The 17,500-nt window shown below is 47.3% G+C and overlaps 2 protein-coding genes across 2 annotated transcripts; one reads left to right on the top strand and one right to left on the bottom strand.

Moving 5' to 3' along the window:
• The first annotated feature begins 1,086 nt into the window (after positions 1 to 1,086).
• LOC135887498 (olfactory receptor 10A7-like) lies at positions 1,087 to 2,094 on the top strand. Its single transcript, XM_065415242.1, has one exon. It carries the CDS (start codon positions 1,087 to 1,089, stop codon positions 2,092 to 2,094), a length of 1,008 nt encoding a protein of 335 aa, XP_065271314.1.
• A 10,971-nt stretch (positions 2,095 to 13,065) lies between these two features.
• LOC135888244 (olfactory receptor 6N1-like) lies at positions 13,066 to 14,078 on the bottom strand. The gene has a single exon (XM_065416054.1). The coding sequence runs from the start codon at positions 14,029 to 14,031 to the stop codon at positions 13,066 to 13,068; it is 966 nt and encodes a 321-aa protein (XP_065272126.1). The 5' UTR covers positions 14,032 to 14,078.
• Positions 14,079 to 17,500: the final 3,422 nt, after the last annotated feature.

Genomic DNA, 17,500 nt, shown 5'->3' with positions numbered 1-17,500 from the left:
AATATTGCTTCTGGTCAAACCAAAAATCCAGTGAATTGAAAAGTAAACAAAAATTTTGAGCTGAAACAAATCAAAATGTTCTGATGTTGCCGAAACGGAAAACTTGACTGGAAATGTTTCTGTGATGTTGAAACAAAAGGAAACACTTAATTTTGTCCCATAAAAAATTGTTTTGAGTTTCAGGAATTTTGACAAGAGCAAAGAAAAGGATTCACAAACCAGCTGGAGGAGAAGGGTAAAGTTGCTACTTTATGAGCTTTAGTCTAGTGGCTAAGGCACTCGGCTAGAGTGTGGGTAGACCCAGGTTTTATTCCCACTGTGGCAACACAAGAAGAGATTTGAATAGGGATCTCTAACATTGCAGGCAAATGGCCTAGGCATTGAGCTAAGGGGTGTTCTCAGTCTCTCCTCTTGGAGCTGTTCCACTAAATAATTAAGTTGTCATTGGGGGCAGGGACTTGAGTCTCACCCACACCCTAGGTGACAGCCCTAGCCACTGGGCTACAGAGTCACTTTCACAGGCTGTCCCCGGCCCAAATGACTATTCATAGTCTTTCATAATGACAATGAATAGTAATGTGGTGGGAGAAGGAGAGTAAGGGTTGATTTACACTACAGGTTAGGTCAGTTTAACTACATTGCTCAGGGCTGTGAAAAATTTCATGCCCTGTCTGTTGTAGCTAATCCAGCCTAAACCTTGCTATAGACACTGCTAGGTCACCAGCAGACTTCTGCAGTCGACCTGGCTACCGCCTCTTGGAGAGGTGGATTTTACAACAGCGACAGAAGAACCCCTTCCATCGCTGTAGTAAGTGTCTACGTGACAGCAGTGCAGCTACAGCAGAGGATTTCTAGTTCAGATGTAGCCTTAGAATGATTCTGCAGCCTGGTAGTTCAGCACCAACCTCCGTTGTATGAACGCCACTGCCCCAGTTTGTGTTCTCAAGCCAGTATCTGGGTTGGTGGCCAGAAGGCGACTGGGGCATTTGAATATAAATGCTTTTAAACTGATAGTTATTAAAGTTTAACAAATGCTGTAGTCTTGTTATATTGGAGAGTTTGTTTTATCTCCCCCAGATACAATCCATGGCAGACACAGAAGAGGGAAATCAAACATCCATCACAGAATTCATCCTCATGGGATTCGGGAATCTCCCTGAGCTGCAGATCCTTCTCTTCCTGCTGTTTCTAGCAATCTGCATAGTGACCATAGCCGGGAACATCTTCATTGTTGCGCTAGTTGTGGCTGATCAGCAACTTCACACCCCCATGTACTTCTTCCTGGCGAATTTGTCTTGCTTGGAGACCTGCTACACTTCCACCATCCTGCCCAGGATGCTGGCCAGTCTCCTGACTGGGGACAAAACCATTTCTGTCAGGGGATGTATGACACAATTTTATTTTGTTTGTTTCTTTGGGGCTACAGAATGTTCTCTCTTAGCTGCAATGTCTTATGATCGGTATTTAGCAATATGCAAACCACTGCACTATGCAGTCCTTATGAATGGCAGCTTATGCCTTCAGCTAGCAGCTGGGTCTTGGATAAGTGGGCTTCTGGCTGGCACCACACCAGTGTCCTTCATGTCACAATTATCTTTCTGTGGCCCCAATAAAATTGAACATTTCTTCTGTGAATCTACAAAAATAATAACTCTCTGCTGCAGTGACACCTACCAGCTAGAGCTTGTAACCACCATCCTGGCTGCTTTATTCACCCTGCCCCCATTTGCATTAACCCTGGCATCCTACGTTTGTATCATCTCCACCATCCTGAGAATCCCATCCACCACTGGAAGGCAAAAGGCCTTTTCCACCTGCTCCTCTCACCTTATTGTGGTGACAATCTTCTATGGGACCCTAATCATTGTGTATCTGCTACCAAAAACCAACACACTGAGAGACCTCAACAAAGTGTTCTCTGTTTGCTACACAATTCTGACTCCTATGGTCAATCCCTTCATATACAGCCTGAGAAACAGAGAGGTCAAGGAAGCCCTGAGAAAAATTGTCAGTAAGTGTCTAGATCAGTGGTTCTCAACGTTTTTGGACTCGGGACCCATTTGTGTTTATGGCCTGTTGCGACCCAGTAAATAGTCTGGGGGTGGAGGCCCTGGGGTGGTTTTGGTTGGGTCCTGCCCCCCCGGGGGGGTTGGGTCCTGCCCGGCACTCACCCCATAGTGGCGGCTTCTGCAGCTCCTGTGCTGTGGGGCTGGCTGGGCTTGGCTCTTGGCTCTGGGCGTTGCAACCTCTGGGATTGCAGTGCTACTCAGGTTTGGCCCCACCCCACTGACTGGACCAAATTTGTGTGAGTGAAGGTCTGGCCTGGCTCATGGAGTTGCAGCACCACTCACTCAGATTTGGCCTACCCGGACCCCTGCCATCATGACGGCTGGGCCAAACCTGAGTGGTGCTGGGACCCCAGAGCAGAGCTGATGCTAGGCTTAAGCAGACTAAGCAATTGCTTAGGGCCCCGAGCAGCTCAAGGGGACCCCCTATTAATTATTAGTATGTGTGGTGTGCGTGGGGGTCCCCCAAAATATTCTTGCTTAGGGCCCCCGATGGGCTAGCACCACCTCTGCCCCAGAGTTTGCAGTGCCTGGAGCAGGGAGATGAGCCCAGCCAGCCCTGTGGGACAGGAGCTGCTACGTGACCCTTTGAAACATTCTGGTGACCCAATTTTGGGTCCCGACCCACAGGTTGAGAAACCCTGGTCTAGATTGTATGAGAATTCAGAAACCTCAAAATGGTGACAAGCGCAGCTGCTTTGCTGTTTGATATTCAGATGCTGTGTAGCCCTTACTTCTCGCTCAGACTTTGGTGACATGCGCTTGTAACATTTGCAGATGTGCAAAGATTTAAAAACGTAAGAGGAGTCAGGACCAGGATCGTTATAGTCAGAATAAAACTGACCTGTCTTTTACCTGCTGAATTTGGGTAGATGATATTTTGGTGAATTGTGTACACTAAAAGTTGGAATATAAAATAAAACAACTTAGGGCGAGATCCACGAAGGGAACATAGGTATCTCAACGACTAACTTCTAGTGCCTTGCTAGTGGATGGGAACCTCAGTCCTGAGTTCAGCACCCAGGATCCCTATATGATGCATGGGGAGAGTTAGGTGGTTAAGAACTGGGTCCACAGAAACCAGAATGCTGAGCGAGGAGCTGCCTAAACTAGCCAATAGGAAAGGCCAAAGAAAGGGGTGTTGCTTCAAACTCCCTCCCTCACCTCGTTAGGCACTTATCTCTGCTTGGGATTTTCAGCTCTGAACCCCAAGGGGTGGGTGTGTGTGTGTGTGTAGGGGGTACTCACCCAGGGTGTTGGAGACTCAGGTTCAATCTCCCCTGCCTGATGTGGAGCAGGAATTTGACCTTGGGTTTCCTTGGGTCAGGTGAGTATCCAAGACCCAGGACTGCAGAGTCACCCTGTCTGCCCCAGTGCATGTTTAATTATTTTTACACAGCAGAGCAGCTTCACCAGGAGATTTTGAGGGCCCCCCACATCTGGGTGTCCAATAGGTCAGTGGTTTGTGGTACTCAGCTGAAAGGTGGGAAACCCAAGTTGGAATGCCTACCCAAGATTAAGCCAGCAGGCAAACTGAACCTGTGTCTCTCACATCCTGGATGAGCAGCCTAACCACCAGGCTCAAAGTTATAATGGAGGCCCCACGTCCAGCCCTTTTATGTAGGGCTAGGTGTGCTCTGAGCATGCCTACAAGACTAAGCCCAGCAGCTGAGATAGACAGGGAAATACCTGGTTTAAGGTTCATTTTGGGGTGAGATGGATGCCTGGGTGCCCAGACGGAGGCAGCTTTGCATATGCTCTAGCCCTGGGACAGGAGTGACTATCGGCCTGGACGCAGGGGGAGAAGGACTGCATGGGGAGAAGGACTGCATGGAACACTTGCTCCCCACTCTCCTAGATTGCATTGGATACAGCCTAAATGAGGGTGGGGCCATGGGGTGGGATATTTGTGGGACTGAACCTGGGAACCATGGGAGAGGACAGGACCCTGGGGTTGAGGAGTGCTCAGAGCGGGAAGGAGTATTCCCTTTAGCTGAATGCCCCTCGTCCCAGACCCTCTATAGCGCAGGCCCCTGGTGTCCATGTGGTGCCAAAAAAGGAGGAGCTGAGGATAGTTTCTGTAGGGAGAATTCCCAGCATTTGTCTCTGCTGAAGCAGCAGGAGGGTGTCTAATAAGGGCTTATCGACACACAAACGTTGCACCTCTTTAGCTGTCCCTGTGTAGTTAAGGCAGTTGTGCTCCTGCAGTGGGTGTGCGGCTCTGTCTGTATAAAGGAGTTTCATACAGTGTAAGAGGGCGGTCTGCCCCAGGGCAGCCCCCAGCCCTGTTCTGGAGAGGAGCATGGCGAGCAGGTGCTGGGAATCATTCAACCCATCTGGGCACCATCAACTAATTGGGATTCCCAGCTGGGGCATATAGCTGAGCTCCCCGGGAGCCTGGGACCAGTAGAGGGCTGGGGAGACACTTGTCTAATTGCAAGGGGGGCAGAGGCCCTGCAGAACCCCCCTTGGCTAGAGACCCTGCCCACTAAGATGTCAGGGGCCCCCACAATCCAGGTGGAGAACTGAACTGTTACTTTACGTTGTCACTCCACGTTTCCTCTTCTTGTGCTGGACAATGAACAGGGCCACAGCCCCGGGCTGTGATGGAGTCTGTCAGCCTATGTACACTGGTGGAGCGATTCCTCCACGGGAAGGGGAATGAGGCTGGTCTACACCGAACACTTATGTCGACCTAGCTACGTTGTGACGGGTGTGAAGAATTCACACCCCCAAGACATGGTTAAGTTGACCTGAACCCCTGTGTAGACACTGCCGGTTGACAGAAGAATTTTCCCATCGACCTAGTTACCACCTTTCAAGGGCTGGTTTTATTACAGCAATGGAAAAACCCCTTCCATCACTGTAACAAGTGTCTACACTACAGCCACCTGGCTGCAGCGCTGGTAGGGTCAACGTAGCCGGAGTTATACTGGTATAAGGAACCTTAGCACTGGTATAACTGCATCCAACTGTGTCGGTATAGCTATATTAGTAAAAAAAACCTCACATCTTACCTCGGACATGGCTTTTACCACACCAGCCAAAAAGTGCTTTTGCTTGTACAGCTGATACAGATGGGTTCCCTGAATGAAATAAGCTATATTAGTAAGAGCACATTTTTTGTTGGTATACCCAGGTCTACACTAGGGATTTTGCTGGGGTAGAAGCGTCATTAAAAAAAACCTAACCAACATTACTATACTGGAAATTTCTGTGTAAACCTGGCCAGAGATACAACTGTATTATAAAGTGGCTACTGGGTAGCAGCAGATGGTAATGAGAGGAGAAATGATCATTTTACTCTGGGAACACCCCTAGATGACAGGAGATAAGGAAGAGGGAACAGGGTGTTATACTGTTTAATGACTGCTAGGTGAGAGTGGAAGATAAGGATGGTGAAAAGGGACAGCTGTACATTGCCATTGGGTGGCATCAGAGAATAAGGGCATCTCTGTTGTGTTATTGGCAGGAGCTGAGTGTAACGTAACAGAAAAGGATACCTATAGAAACGTGTTCCCTGGACAGGAACAGAGTAAGGAAGCAGCAGTAGTGCTATGGCTACTAGATAGCCATGCAGCACAAATTATAAAGACAATACATTATGCACTAGATGGCAGCACAGGGTAAGGGATACATATGGGGAGTCTATTGTGGAAAATAGATAGTGAGCAAGAAGTAAGAAATCATCAGTGAGAGCTTGGAGGATTCTGTAGAGGGTAAAAAAGAGGAAAGAATCAACTATACTTAGGCTTGGAAGAATTAGATTTTTATTGGTAAATGTTGATTTTATCAAACACACAAATTGATGAAAAAAATGTTTCCTTGATGCTCATTGAAATGTACAGATCAGCAAAGAAAGAAAAATGCTGCTTGAGAGCTTAGTTTGATTTAAGGATATTTACTTTGTATATTTTGACATGTGATGTCAACAATTTGTGTTTTAACAGTTATAAAGCTTTAACTTTTTGAATCTCAACATCCACTGTAATTAAATAATTATTGACTGACCCACCCACTGTCTGATCCCCCATAATTTTCTGCAACTGAAAATTTAAATCCATAAAAATAAAATGCTTAAAAATAAACAAACATCAATATTATCCATTGAAACTATAACAAATACCAGCAATACCTTTCCTAGGTCTAGCCAATGGATATTTGTATGATAAAGTAAGTCCTGATGTTCAGCGTCAGTGTCTTCAAGAAGGGAAATGAACTGCCGATGATTAAGTCCCCTCGCTCTTATGTAGTTTACTGTTTTCACTACTGTGCGAACAACATGATCAATGTCCAGGACATTTTTGCAGAGGGCCTCCTGATGTATAATACAATGCAGAAAAATCACCTCTTTATCAGGGTCATCTACTTTTACTTTGTCCTGAATTCTTTTTAAAAGTCCTACGTTTTTCCCTGTTAAATTTGGTGATCCATCTGTGGTTACGTTTGCCAGTTTACTCCAGGAGAGCTTCAGATATTCAAGGCACCAGACACCCTCTCATATAAATCCAATCCCTTAGTTGTGCCTTTCATTGATTCTATTGATAAAAAATCCTCTGTGATTTCAAATTTGTCATCAATTCCTCTGACAAAAATTAGTAACTGTGCTGTGTCCTTAATGTCAGTGCTGTCATGGAGAGCTAATGAAAACAATGTAAAGCCCTGTGCTTTCTTGTTCATTTAGGAAGCCAAATGTTCATCAATCACTTCTACACGGCGAGTAACAGTTCTTCGTGACAAACTAATGTTCTCAAATTTGTTTTGGTATTCCGGGCACAGCATGCCAGAAACATCAACCATGCATTCTTTCAAAAACTCCCCTTCAGCAAAAGGCTTATTTTGTTTAGCGATTTTAAACTCCAGAACGTAACTTGCCTTTGTAGTGGCTTCCTGAATTGCAGACCGTCGCACATAAATATTTTGCTGAGTTTTTAAGTTTGTGGCAACTGAGCTTTAAGTTTAACAACTGAGGAAAGGGCAAGAAAAGCTGAGCAACTCAGTTGCTCAGCTTTTCTTGCCCTTCCCTCAGTTGTTAAATTGCTGCCATAATTAGGATGTTTCCTTGAAAATGGCGATCCAAGTTGTACTCCTTGAACACCGCGATGCTCTCCTGACAAATCAGGCATACATCCTTCGAGTTCACGTTTGTGAAAAAAATATTTTGTATTCCATTCTTTGTTGAAAACCCGACAGTCATTGTCCACTTTTTTTTTTTTTTTGGCAGCACTCATTTTTGAAAGGGAAAAGAAAATCCTAACTGCTGCCCTTATTTCGAACTGCTGTTTTACAAGACGGCAGCACTGTGAGAAAACTGGGCCCTCTCTCTAGCCTGGATGTGTCGGGCGTCAGTGCCCCTGACAATTTTGAGCCATGGCTCTATCCCAGACTCCATGTGGACAAGAAGAGGCAGGTGTAAACTCACCTGCAACTTTATGTCCCAGCCTCCCCCAAATAAAGTTTTTACTGTTGTACTTTGAGTTCTGTTTGCGTGGTTGTGTCCATTAAAAGTTTGTATATAATAAGGGATTTTACCCCGGTGTGGCAAGAGGACTCATGAGGGGTGGCGCATGGGGGGCTTCATGGGGTGGTACCAGGGACTCCTACAGGCCCTGCTGGCAGTGTGACAACAAGGAAGCTGAGCCAGGTGCAGAGGAACCCAGACTGGAGCAGCTGTGGCCCTGTGTGGTTTCCCTCCACTCAAGGGTGGGGCCATAGGAAACAGGGAGGGGATTTGGTATGCGTCAGCTGCTGGGTGGGGTGGTGAGGTCATACCTGAGGAATGACCTGAGGCGTTTTCCGTGCAGAATCTTCCCTAAAGATGGTGCTGAAAATGACCGCTCATCACTGAGGAGCCCAGGCGGAGTGCGCCAAGCCTCTGGTCCCGCTCCATTGGAGGCCCAGGCGGAAAATGGGGAAACCCCCTGCCCTGCTCCCCTGGCCTGAGCACAGGGCCCCGCTCCCCCGGCCTGAGCGCTGGGCAGAGCGCAGCAAAGCCCCCGGCCTTGCTCTCCCATCCGGAGCGCTGGGCCCGTTTTTCCGGCCTGAGCGCTGGGAGGAGCGCGGCGAAAACCCCGACCCCGCTCCCCCGGCCGGAGCACCGGGCGGAGCATGGCAAAACCCCCGGCCCCGCTCTCCCAACCAGAGGACTGGGCGGAGCGTGGCAAGCCCCCAGCCCCGCTGCCCCAGCAGGAGCACCGGGCAGAGCGCACCGAAACCTCTGGGATGCTCCCCCGGCCGGAGCAACAGGCGGAGCCTGTCGAAACCCCCGGCCCCGCTCTGCCGGCCAGAGCGGCGGGCTCCTCTCCCCCTGCTGGAGCGCCAGGCAGAGCGTGGCGAACCCCCGGTTCCGCTCCCCCAGCCCGAGCGCGTCGAAACCCCCGGCCCCGCTCTTTCGGCCGGAGCAACGGGCCCCTCTCCCCCTGCCAGAGCGCTAGACTGAGCGTGGTGAAACCCCGGGCTCCGCTCCCCCAGCAGGAGCAATGGGCGGAGCGCGGCGAAACCCCCGGTCCCGCTCCCCTGGCCGGAGCGCCGGGCCCCTCTCCCCCTGCCGGAGGACTGGGCGGAGCACGGCAAAAACGCCGGCCCCACTCCCCCGGCTGGAGTGGCGGGCTCCACTCTTGCGGCTGAAGGACAGGGCTGATCGCGGCAAGTCCCCAGCCCCGCTCCCCCAGCCGGAGCGCCGGGAGGAGCGCGGCGAACCCCCCGGTTCCGCTTCCCCGGCCGGAGTACCGGGCGGAGCGCGGGGAAACCCGTGGCCCCGGTCCTCCGGCCGGAGCGCCGGGCCCTGCTTCCCCAGCCGGAGCACCTGTCAGAGTGCGTCAACCCTCCTGGCCCCACTCCCCCAGCCGGAGCACCGGGTGGAGCGCGGCGAACCCCCCCGGGCCGCTCCCCCGGCCGGAGCGCAGGGTGGAGCGCGGCTAAACCCCCGGCCCCGCTCCCCCTCCTGAGCTTGCGGGCCGAATAAGAATGGCCCGCGGTCCCTAGTTTGCCCACCCCTGCTCTATAACCTCCCTAGGATGTGGGAGAGCCAAGTTGAAGTCAGACTCCAAGGCCAGAAGGGACAAATGGCTGAATATTGGTTTGTTTTGGATTTGAAAAGCTTCCCCTCATTCCCAGCAGAAACCAGCGCTCCTTGATTGTGTTTTTTTTTTCAGTCCAAAACCTGGTATTGATTGATCTCACATTTCAGATATTGATTGATTTCACATATCAGTATATGTACATGCTCAAATATTATAGCAGCACATTCCCAAAGACCTAGCCAGAACTAGGGACCACCCAGAATCTGTCTTTATAAAACAATAAATCAGCTCTGTGTTTCACCATTTTCTCTTAATACAATAAGAAAGAAAAATTGTGATTTCTAAATTTGTGTAAAATCTACACATACTTGACAATTTTTCTCAGGGCCTCCTTCTCCTCTCTGTTTCTCAGGTTGTATCTGAAGGGATTGGCCATAGGAGTCAGAATTGTGTAGCAGACAGAGAACACTCTGTTTAGGTCTCTTAGTGTGTTAGTTTTTGGTAGCATGTAGACAATTATTAGGGTCCCATAGAAAATTTTCACCACGATGAGGTGAGAGGAGCCGGTGGAAAATGCCTTTTGCCTCCTGGTGATGGAGGGATTCTCAGCATGGGGACGATGATACACATGCAGGAGGTCACGATTAAAACAAATGGCGGCAGAATTAATATAGCAGCCACAATGGTATTGGCAAGCGCTATCTGGTTGGTGTCACTGCAGTCGTGATTTATTATTTCTGTGGATTCACAGTGGAAATGATCAATTTCATTGGGGCCACAGAAAGTTAATTGTAACCGGGGCGGCTCTATGTTTTTTGCCACCCCAAGCACAGCAGTCAGGCAGCCTTCAGCGGTATGCCTGCGGGCGGTCTGCGGTCACGCGGATTCGGCGGCGTTTCTGCGGGTGATCTGCCGGTCCTGTGGCTTCGGCGTACCCGCCGCCGAATTGCCGCCGAAACTGCGGGAACGGCGGATCACCCGCAGAAACACCGCCGAAGGACCCCTAACTGCCGTCCTCACAGTGACCGGCAGGCTGCCCCCTGCAGCTTGCCTCCCCAGGTACGCGCTTGTTACGCTGGTGCCTGGAGCTGCCCCTGATTGTAACATAAGAACTATTATTATGGTCATAGCCAGAAATCCATTAATCCAAGACCCAGCTGCTAACTGCAGGCAGAACCTGCCATTCATGAGGGCTGCATAATGCAGCAGATTGCATATCGCTACATACTGATCATAAGACATCACTGCAAGCAGACAGCATTGTGCATCTACTAAAAACTGACAAAATAAAATAGTGTCATACAACCACTGACAGAAATGGTTTTGTCCCCAGTCAGGAGACTGGCAAGCATCCCAGGCAGGATGGTCCAGGTGTAGCAGGTTTCCAAATAGACTAGTTCCCCAGGAAGAAATACGTGGGGGTGTGAAAGTGCCAATTAGACAGAACTAGAGCAATGATGAGGATGTTCCCAGCCAAGCTCAGAATGTAGATCACTAGAAACAGCAGAAAGAGAAGGGTCAGCAGTTCAGGGAGATCCCCGAATCCCAGGAGGATGAATTCTGTGATGGACGTTTGAGTCCCCCCTTCTGTGTTTGCCATCGGGTGTATCTAGGAAAAATATAAACTGAAGAAGAGAAAAACACCTCTTGGAGATGACTGGAGAAAACAGACTTAAGCTGTAATCCAGCAAAGAAGTTTGGGGAAAGGAAACCCCATGATCTGATAATGGAGTTGCAGGAATAGAGCTGGCTTCCATGTTGATTCTTTGGCTATATTATGGATAAGTTTTATGCAGAAGATTCAACAAAATGTCAACCTCTCTCAAATTGGACCAGGAACTCAGTTGCTATATTGATGGGTCTGAAAGACCACAGTAATGGGCAGCCATTTAGACACACATAGTTTGATTCATGTTGTCTCATATCTCTTCTCATGACAAAGTTTGTCCAAACGTGGGCTACCGTTACTGAGAAAGTCTTGGTATCTTTGTATAAGCCAAAACAACCCTGACATTCTATGATTCTATGAATGCCCTGTCCCCAAAAGGGGACTACCTCCCTGACCTTGACCACACCCACACAGAGCTGACATGCATCCTCAAGCCCTATAATTTACTAGGTGTCCTATTCCCCAAGGCCTCCTGTCCCTTATCCATTCAGTTATGAAGGAGGAGCCCCTCAGCATCCTAACACCTTCAGAAAACCCATCTAGGGGTGGCCATTATGTTGGATTTTATAGGCAAGCTTCCCTTATCTGCCAAGCATACAATCATCCTTACAGAGGAACCTGACTGGGCAGCACTGCCAACAGGCGTGATGTAAGGCCTGGGGGGACTTGCACCCTGGTCTATAAGGCTACCAGGCAACCAACATCCCCACATTGCTACTTGTAATTTGATTACTCTCTGCAGCACACAATCTGCAGTGGTTGAACACCATGGGATGTTCCACCTCAAGTGATCTGACTACATGGTTTCAGTAATCCCTGATTGGCTCCTTAACCCTATATAAATTCATGGGTGCACCAGGAAGTATTTAGGGTCTGGCTGAAGCAGGGCTGTCTCAGTGGTGATTGTGGGCTGATAGAGGAGCTGCTGGCTGGTTAGGCAGAGTGAGATGGACTAGATAAATGAAACTGAAACCAGGCTAGACCATGAGGATAGGGAAAGCATTGAGGAAGACTGGATGCAAGTAAAGAAAAAGAAAAGGGTAGATTCGCTGCACCCAGAAGAAGGACTACCAAATAGGAGGGCAGGAAAAGGAAATGGGGGGAAATTACCTAATAGTAAAATCCCTAGATAAGGACGCAAAGATAGGGGATATCAACCCCCTGAGAATGGCAGAGTGGATCAAAACAGTGCTGGAGATAGAGCAAGAGATAAGATACTGTGACATTACCCGGGGTACAATCTGGAGAGAGGGACAGCTGTGTCCCCTCAATTTTCCAGCCTGGGGTGTCTCTTACACTGCTTTGCTGTGAGAACAACCACTTTGTTTCCCAACCTCCCCACCTCCAAGGGCCCTGTGAGCCTGGTGCTGTGGCTTTGCCAGAGCTGGTCACAAGCCAGGCTTAGCCCAGGTAAGAGCTATGAAGCTGTTCCTGGTGAAGAGTCCAGAGGTCACTGCTGGGGCCTGGTTGTTTGCATCCAGCCTGTGTGAGCGTCGTGAAGGTGGTGGGTTTGCAGAGGGATATGATGGCAATAAGTACAATTTCAGGGGTGGCAGATTTCCCAGAATTACGTCCCCATCTCTGCTGCACTAGGAGTTAGTATTTTTATTGTACGAACATTAATTTTGATCAGAAATGACTTTTTTACGGATATAAAAACATGGTTAAAATTGTCTCCACTCTGCCTGTTGCCCAGTTAAAAACACCATGATGGGACCATGGTTATGGCCACCTCGCTCCCTGGTCCTTCCACTAACATGGACAACACTGACCCGAGTTCCTGCTGGATTGTCCATTGTGGCCTTAGGGGCACAAGAACTGCAGCACAAAACAAGATGTCACCCATTGTGTTTTATTTCTATTTGACTGTCTGGATTACATTACAAAACTTAAGTATCTAGCATAGAGAAACAATGAATAGGGGACATACACAGGGATTTACTTTGATCGTTAGTGGATTTTGTGCCTTACCCAAAGTCGGCTCTGTGCAGTTTCAGATACTTTACACGCTCCTCACATAGGGTGAATGTTAAGACAAGACCCTGGAGAAAAATACCATCATACTGCATGTATCAGTTCTGAACATGAGAGAGTGACAGAGCTGTCCACAACTTCATTTTCCTATACGTTGTGTAACATGGAGGCAGCACAGGACTACAAAGACTGTCTCAGTAACTCCATGCAGATCATCTCCATTTATTTCACATTAGTGCTGAGATTTTCAATGGGGGATTTCAACTCAATTTCAATGGGGGCTGATAGCCGGAGGTTTTCACAGCTGCCTGGCTGATTTAGGCAAAGTTATAATCTAGGAGTCTCTGCATGTTTTTGTGAAAGCCACATATTTACTGACTGCTTTGCTCAAGGCTTCCTTGACCTCTCTGTTTCTCAGGCTGTAGATGAGGGGGTTTACCAGGGGAGTCAGGACTGTGTAGGAAAGAGAGAGCACTTTGTTTAGGAAGCTTAATGTGTCACGATTCGGTAGCATGTAGACAGTCATTAGGGTTCCATAGTAAATTGTCACCACGATGAGGTGAGAGGAGCAGGTGGAAAATGCCTTTTGCCTCCCAGTGGTGGAAGGGATTCTCAGGATGGTGGTGAGGATACACACATAGGATGTCAGTGTTAGTAGGAATGGAGGCAGGGTGAATACACAGGCCAGTACGAAATCTAGCAGTATGATCAGATGTGTGTCACTGCAGGAAAGTTTTATCAATGGGATGAGATCACAAAAGAAATGGTCAATTTCATTCGGGCCACAGAATATTAAGTGAGACATGAATAATACAAATATGGCAGTAGCCAAACAACCATTTAACCATGATCCAGCAGCCAACTGGAGGCAAAACCTGGTATTCATAAGAGCTGAATAGTGCAGGGGTTTACATATAGCTAAATACCGATCATAAGACATCGCTGCTAGGAGACAGCATTCTGTAGCCGCCAGAGCACCAAAGAAATACAGTTGTGTGATGCAGCCACTGAATGAGATGGTTTTGTCCCCCATCAGGAGACTGGCCAGCATCTGGGGCAGGATAGTTGAGGTGTAGCAGGTCTCCAAGCAGGACAAGTTCCCCAGGAAGAAGTACATGGGGGTGTGAAGGTGCTGATCAGCCACAACTAGTGCAGTGATGAGGATGTTCCCAGTCACGGTTGCGATGTAGATCACTAGGAACATCAGGAAGACAAGAATTTGCAGGTCAGGGAGATCCCCGAATCCCAGGAAGATGAATTCTGTGACGACTGTTTGATTTCTCCAGTCTCTGTCTGCCATGGGTTGAGTCAAGGAACAAGAAAACAAACTGTGCAATTGAATTGGAAGAACACAGAGTTAAAAGTTAATCAAGTCTTGTGAATTAATTGAGTAAATATTCAGAAACTCTGCTTCCTCTCCTAGTTACAGGCTGAAAGTTTAAGACTAAATGTAGACTTCAGAGCTAAGTGCCAGGAGTTTTAGTCTGAGGTCAGATCATTGGTATCCATGAAGACCTCAGTACTCAGCTACCAGAGAAATGGACTATTATATTAGTCATTGCTCTGATATGGCAGAATGATATGACAGATCAGACCACCTCTTTATCTACTGTCATATCCCATCTAGTAACTTACTGAAGCTTAACAATGATGCTTAAATTCTGTATTTCACTTCTGGCAATGACCAGAATCATTCCATGACTTAGGAGTCAAAATCAATAAATACATCAACCAATATTTTGGACTGAGATTTCCAGTGCAGTCTAGTATCCTTAGGCATGATCTTCTGTTAGAATTAATGGAAATTAATATAACCATATATTCTGGTATATTCAGCATTTCAGTGCCCTGTAGGAGAAGGAATAATTGTCACCCCCTCACAAGAGATCAGTTTATGCCATAAATTCGGAAGTGGAGTAAATTCTCCCTTAGTTCCTGTGGTTGTGATGGTGACATTGTCATAGACTGACAATGTCTTTTCTGTTGCCTGATGTTGACTATGTAGCAGTAATAAAATACAGCTCTTTGGAGGGTGGATCTTAGAAAGGGGCAAAACCAGGTTCTTGTGCAACCCTAACTGAGGAGTGACCCTCCGCACTCCATAATGATTGTGGGATGAAAATACAGGAACAAGAAAGACTGTGGACCGAGTTGAGCAGTAGCCTGAGGGACTTCCTTGTACTGCATGGGCCACAGCAAGTGAAAAACATCATGTTCCCCAAAGACAATGAAAATAGAAGTTTCCATCCAACACATTACTGGCGTGAAATCCCCAATGGTGCCAAAGTGGAGAGGCAATGGCTTATGTACTCAAAAACCCAGAATGCTGCATACTGTTTTTGTTGCAAACTCTTCTAGTCTAATGTTCCAGCCACATTGGGTTCTAAAGGAACAAAGGACTGGAGAAATCTGGCTAGAAATCTGCCATGCCATGAGAAGGCAGCAAATCACCAGAGAGCATTCCATAGGAGGAAAGAGCTGGAGATGACACTAAGGTTAAAGGCCACCATAGATGATCAGCATCAAGAGAAGATTGCATCAGAGTCTCTTTACTGGCAAAATGTTCTGAAAAGGCTCATTGCCATTGTGAGAATGCTTGCTACCCAAAACCTAGCACTGCGTGGCACTTCAGATCAGCTGTATGTGCCAAACAATGGAAACTTCCTTAAAATTGCAGAGCTGATGGCTGAGTTTGATGCTGTACTCCAGGAGCATCTAAGAAGAGTCACCACCCAAGAAATGTACACACACCACTACCTTGGAAAAACAATTCAAAATGAGATCATACAGTTACTGGCAACAAAAGTCAAACAGAAGATTGTGGCAGATCTGAAGTCAGCAAGATATTACTCTGTTATTTTGGACTGCACACCTGACAGCCATACGGAACAAATGACTTGAATGGTGCGTTTTGTAACAACAACAGAACCTAGTGAAAATGTCCCTGCAATAGTGACTTTCAGACAGTATTTTCTAGAATTTATTGACATTGATGATACTACAGGAGTTGGTATGACAAATGTGCTTCTTAAAAAGCTGTAAGATATGGGAATTGCGATAGCTGACATGAGAGGTCAGGGCTACGATAATGGTGCCAACATGAGAGGAAAGAACAGAGGAGTGCAGACATGGCTCCTAGAGTTAAACCCTTGAGCTTATTTTGTCCCATGCAGTTCTCATCCATTGAACTTGGTGGTGAGTGATGCAGCATCAGCTTCTAGTGAGGCTGCTGAATGTTTTAATGTAATTCAAAGCATCTGTGTATTTTTCGCTGCATCAACTCATCGATGGCAAATTTTGAAGCAACATCTGGGAACATCCTCTCTGACACTGAAATCACTGAGTGCTACATGATGGGAAAGTCGAGTGGAGGCAATAAAGCCTATCAAACACCAAATTGGGAAGATAGATGATGCCATAGTTGCCATTATGGAGGATAATGCTATGACAGGAACTGTTCATGGGAGAACAGTGGCAGAGGGAAATGGAATCACCAGAAACATACATAACTTCAAATTTCTGTGTGGCTTAGTGTTGTGGCATGACATACTGTTTGAAATAAATGTTGTAAGCAAGAGTCTCCAAGGTGTTGATCTTGATAGATCAGGAGCAACGGAACGGGACAAAGCAAAGTCATACCTACAGTCTTACCAGTCAGATAAGGGATTTCAAAATGTTCTGAAGAGTGCACAGAAGTTGGCAGAGGAACTTCACACTGAAGCTATTTTCCCACCCATTCAAGAATACAAGAGTCACCGAAGAAGAAGAAGAAGAAGACATTTTGGTTACGAGGCACGGGATAATCCCATAAGAGACCCCAAACAACAATTCAAAGTTGAATTCTTTAACCAGGTGCTAGATTGTGCAATACAGTCAGTTGAAGAATGTTTCATGCAGCTCAAGGAACACAGCAGTATATTTGGGATGTTGTATATTCCAAAACTCCTCACTATACCTGAAGAAGACCTACACCAGCAATGCAGGACACTAGAGACAGTGTTGACACATGATGACATGTGTGATATTGATGCGAGTGATTTAGGTGATGAACTGAAAGCCCTTTCAAGATACATTTCAGCAGGATCAACTCCAAAGGCTGTTCTGGAATATATGTGCACAAATAAGATGATCACCCTCTTTCCAAATGCTTTTCTTGCTCTGTGCATACTTCTAACACTTCCTGTAACAGTTGCCAGTGGAGAACGCAGCTTCTCCAAGCTGAAGCTAATAGAAACACATCTACGCTCCACAATGACACAGGAGAGGCTGGTCGGCCTTGCAACCAACTCAATAGAGCATGAGCTGGCCCAGACTGTAGACCTTCAGCAGGAAGCAGTTCAAATCTTTGCAACCAAGATGGCACAGAAAGCACCACTTTGATTATTCAAACAGATAAAAATGCCAGTGTTTACTATGCAGACAAGAAAAGTTACATTTGCTGTTCAGGCATTTGAAAGTTAAGTGTTACTTAAAATTTTTGAACAAGACATTTTAAGTTGTTAGTTCTCGTTTATTGGGGTAAGTAGCAGAGCAGTACCATGAGAGGAGTAGAACAGGAAGAAGGCAGAATTGAGACCTTTCAAAGTTTTGGCCCAAGCGAGGGGACATGGGGGCATCATTTGAGCTCCCTGCCTCAGGTGCCAAAATGTTGTGGACTGGCCCTGAATCTGGTATGTGTGATCCGGGCTAGTAAGACTCTAGCACCACTTCCCACCCCATTGGGGCACACACTGAGCCCGATCCCCAGCTGATGTAAGTCTAAGTAGCTC

Source organism: Emys orbicularis, chromosome 13 (genome assembly GCF_028017835.1).
Source record: "Emys orbicularis isolate rEmyOrb1 chromosome 13, rEmyOrb1.hap1, whole genome shotgun sequence".
NCBI lineage: Eukaryota > Metazoa > Chordata > Testudines > Emydidae > Emys > Emys orbicularis.
This window is presented reverse-complemented; position numbering and strand designations above follow the sequence as displayed.

Coding starts and splice junctions, on each gene's coding strand:
- LOC135887498 (XM_065415242.1), top strand. CDS start 1,087: ATGGCAGACACAGAAGAGGGAAATCAAACATCCATCACAGAATTCATC.
- LOC135888244 (XM_065416054.1), bottom strand. CDS start 14,031: ATGGCAGACAGAGACTGGAGAAATCAAACAGTCGTCACAGAATTCATC.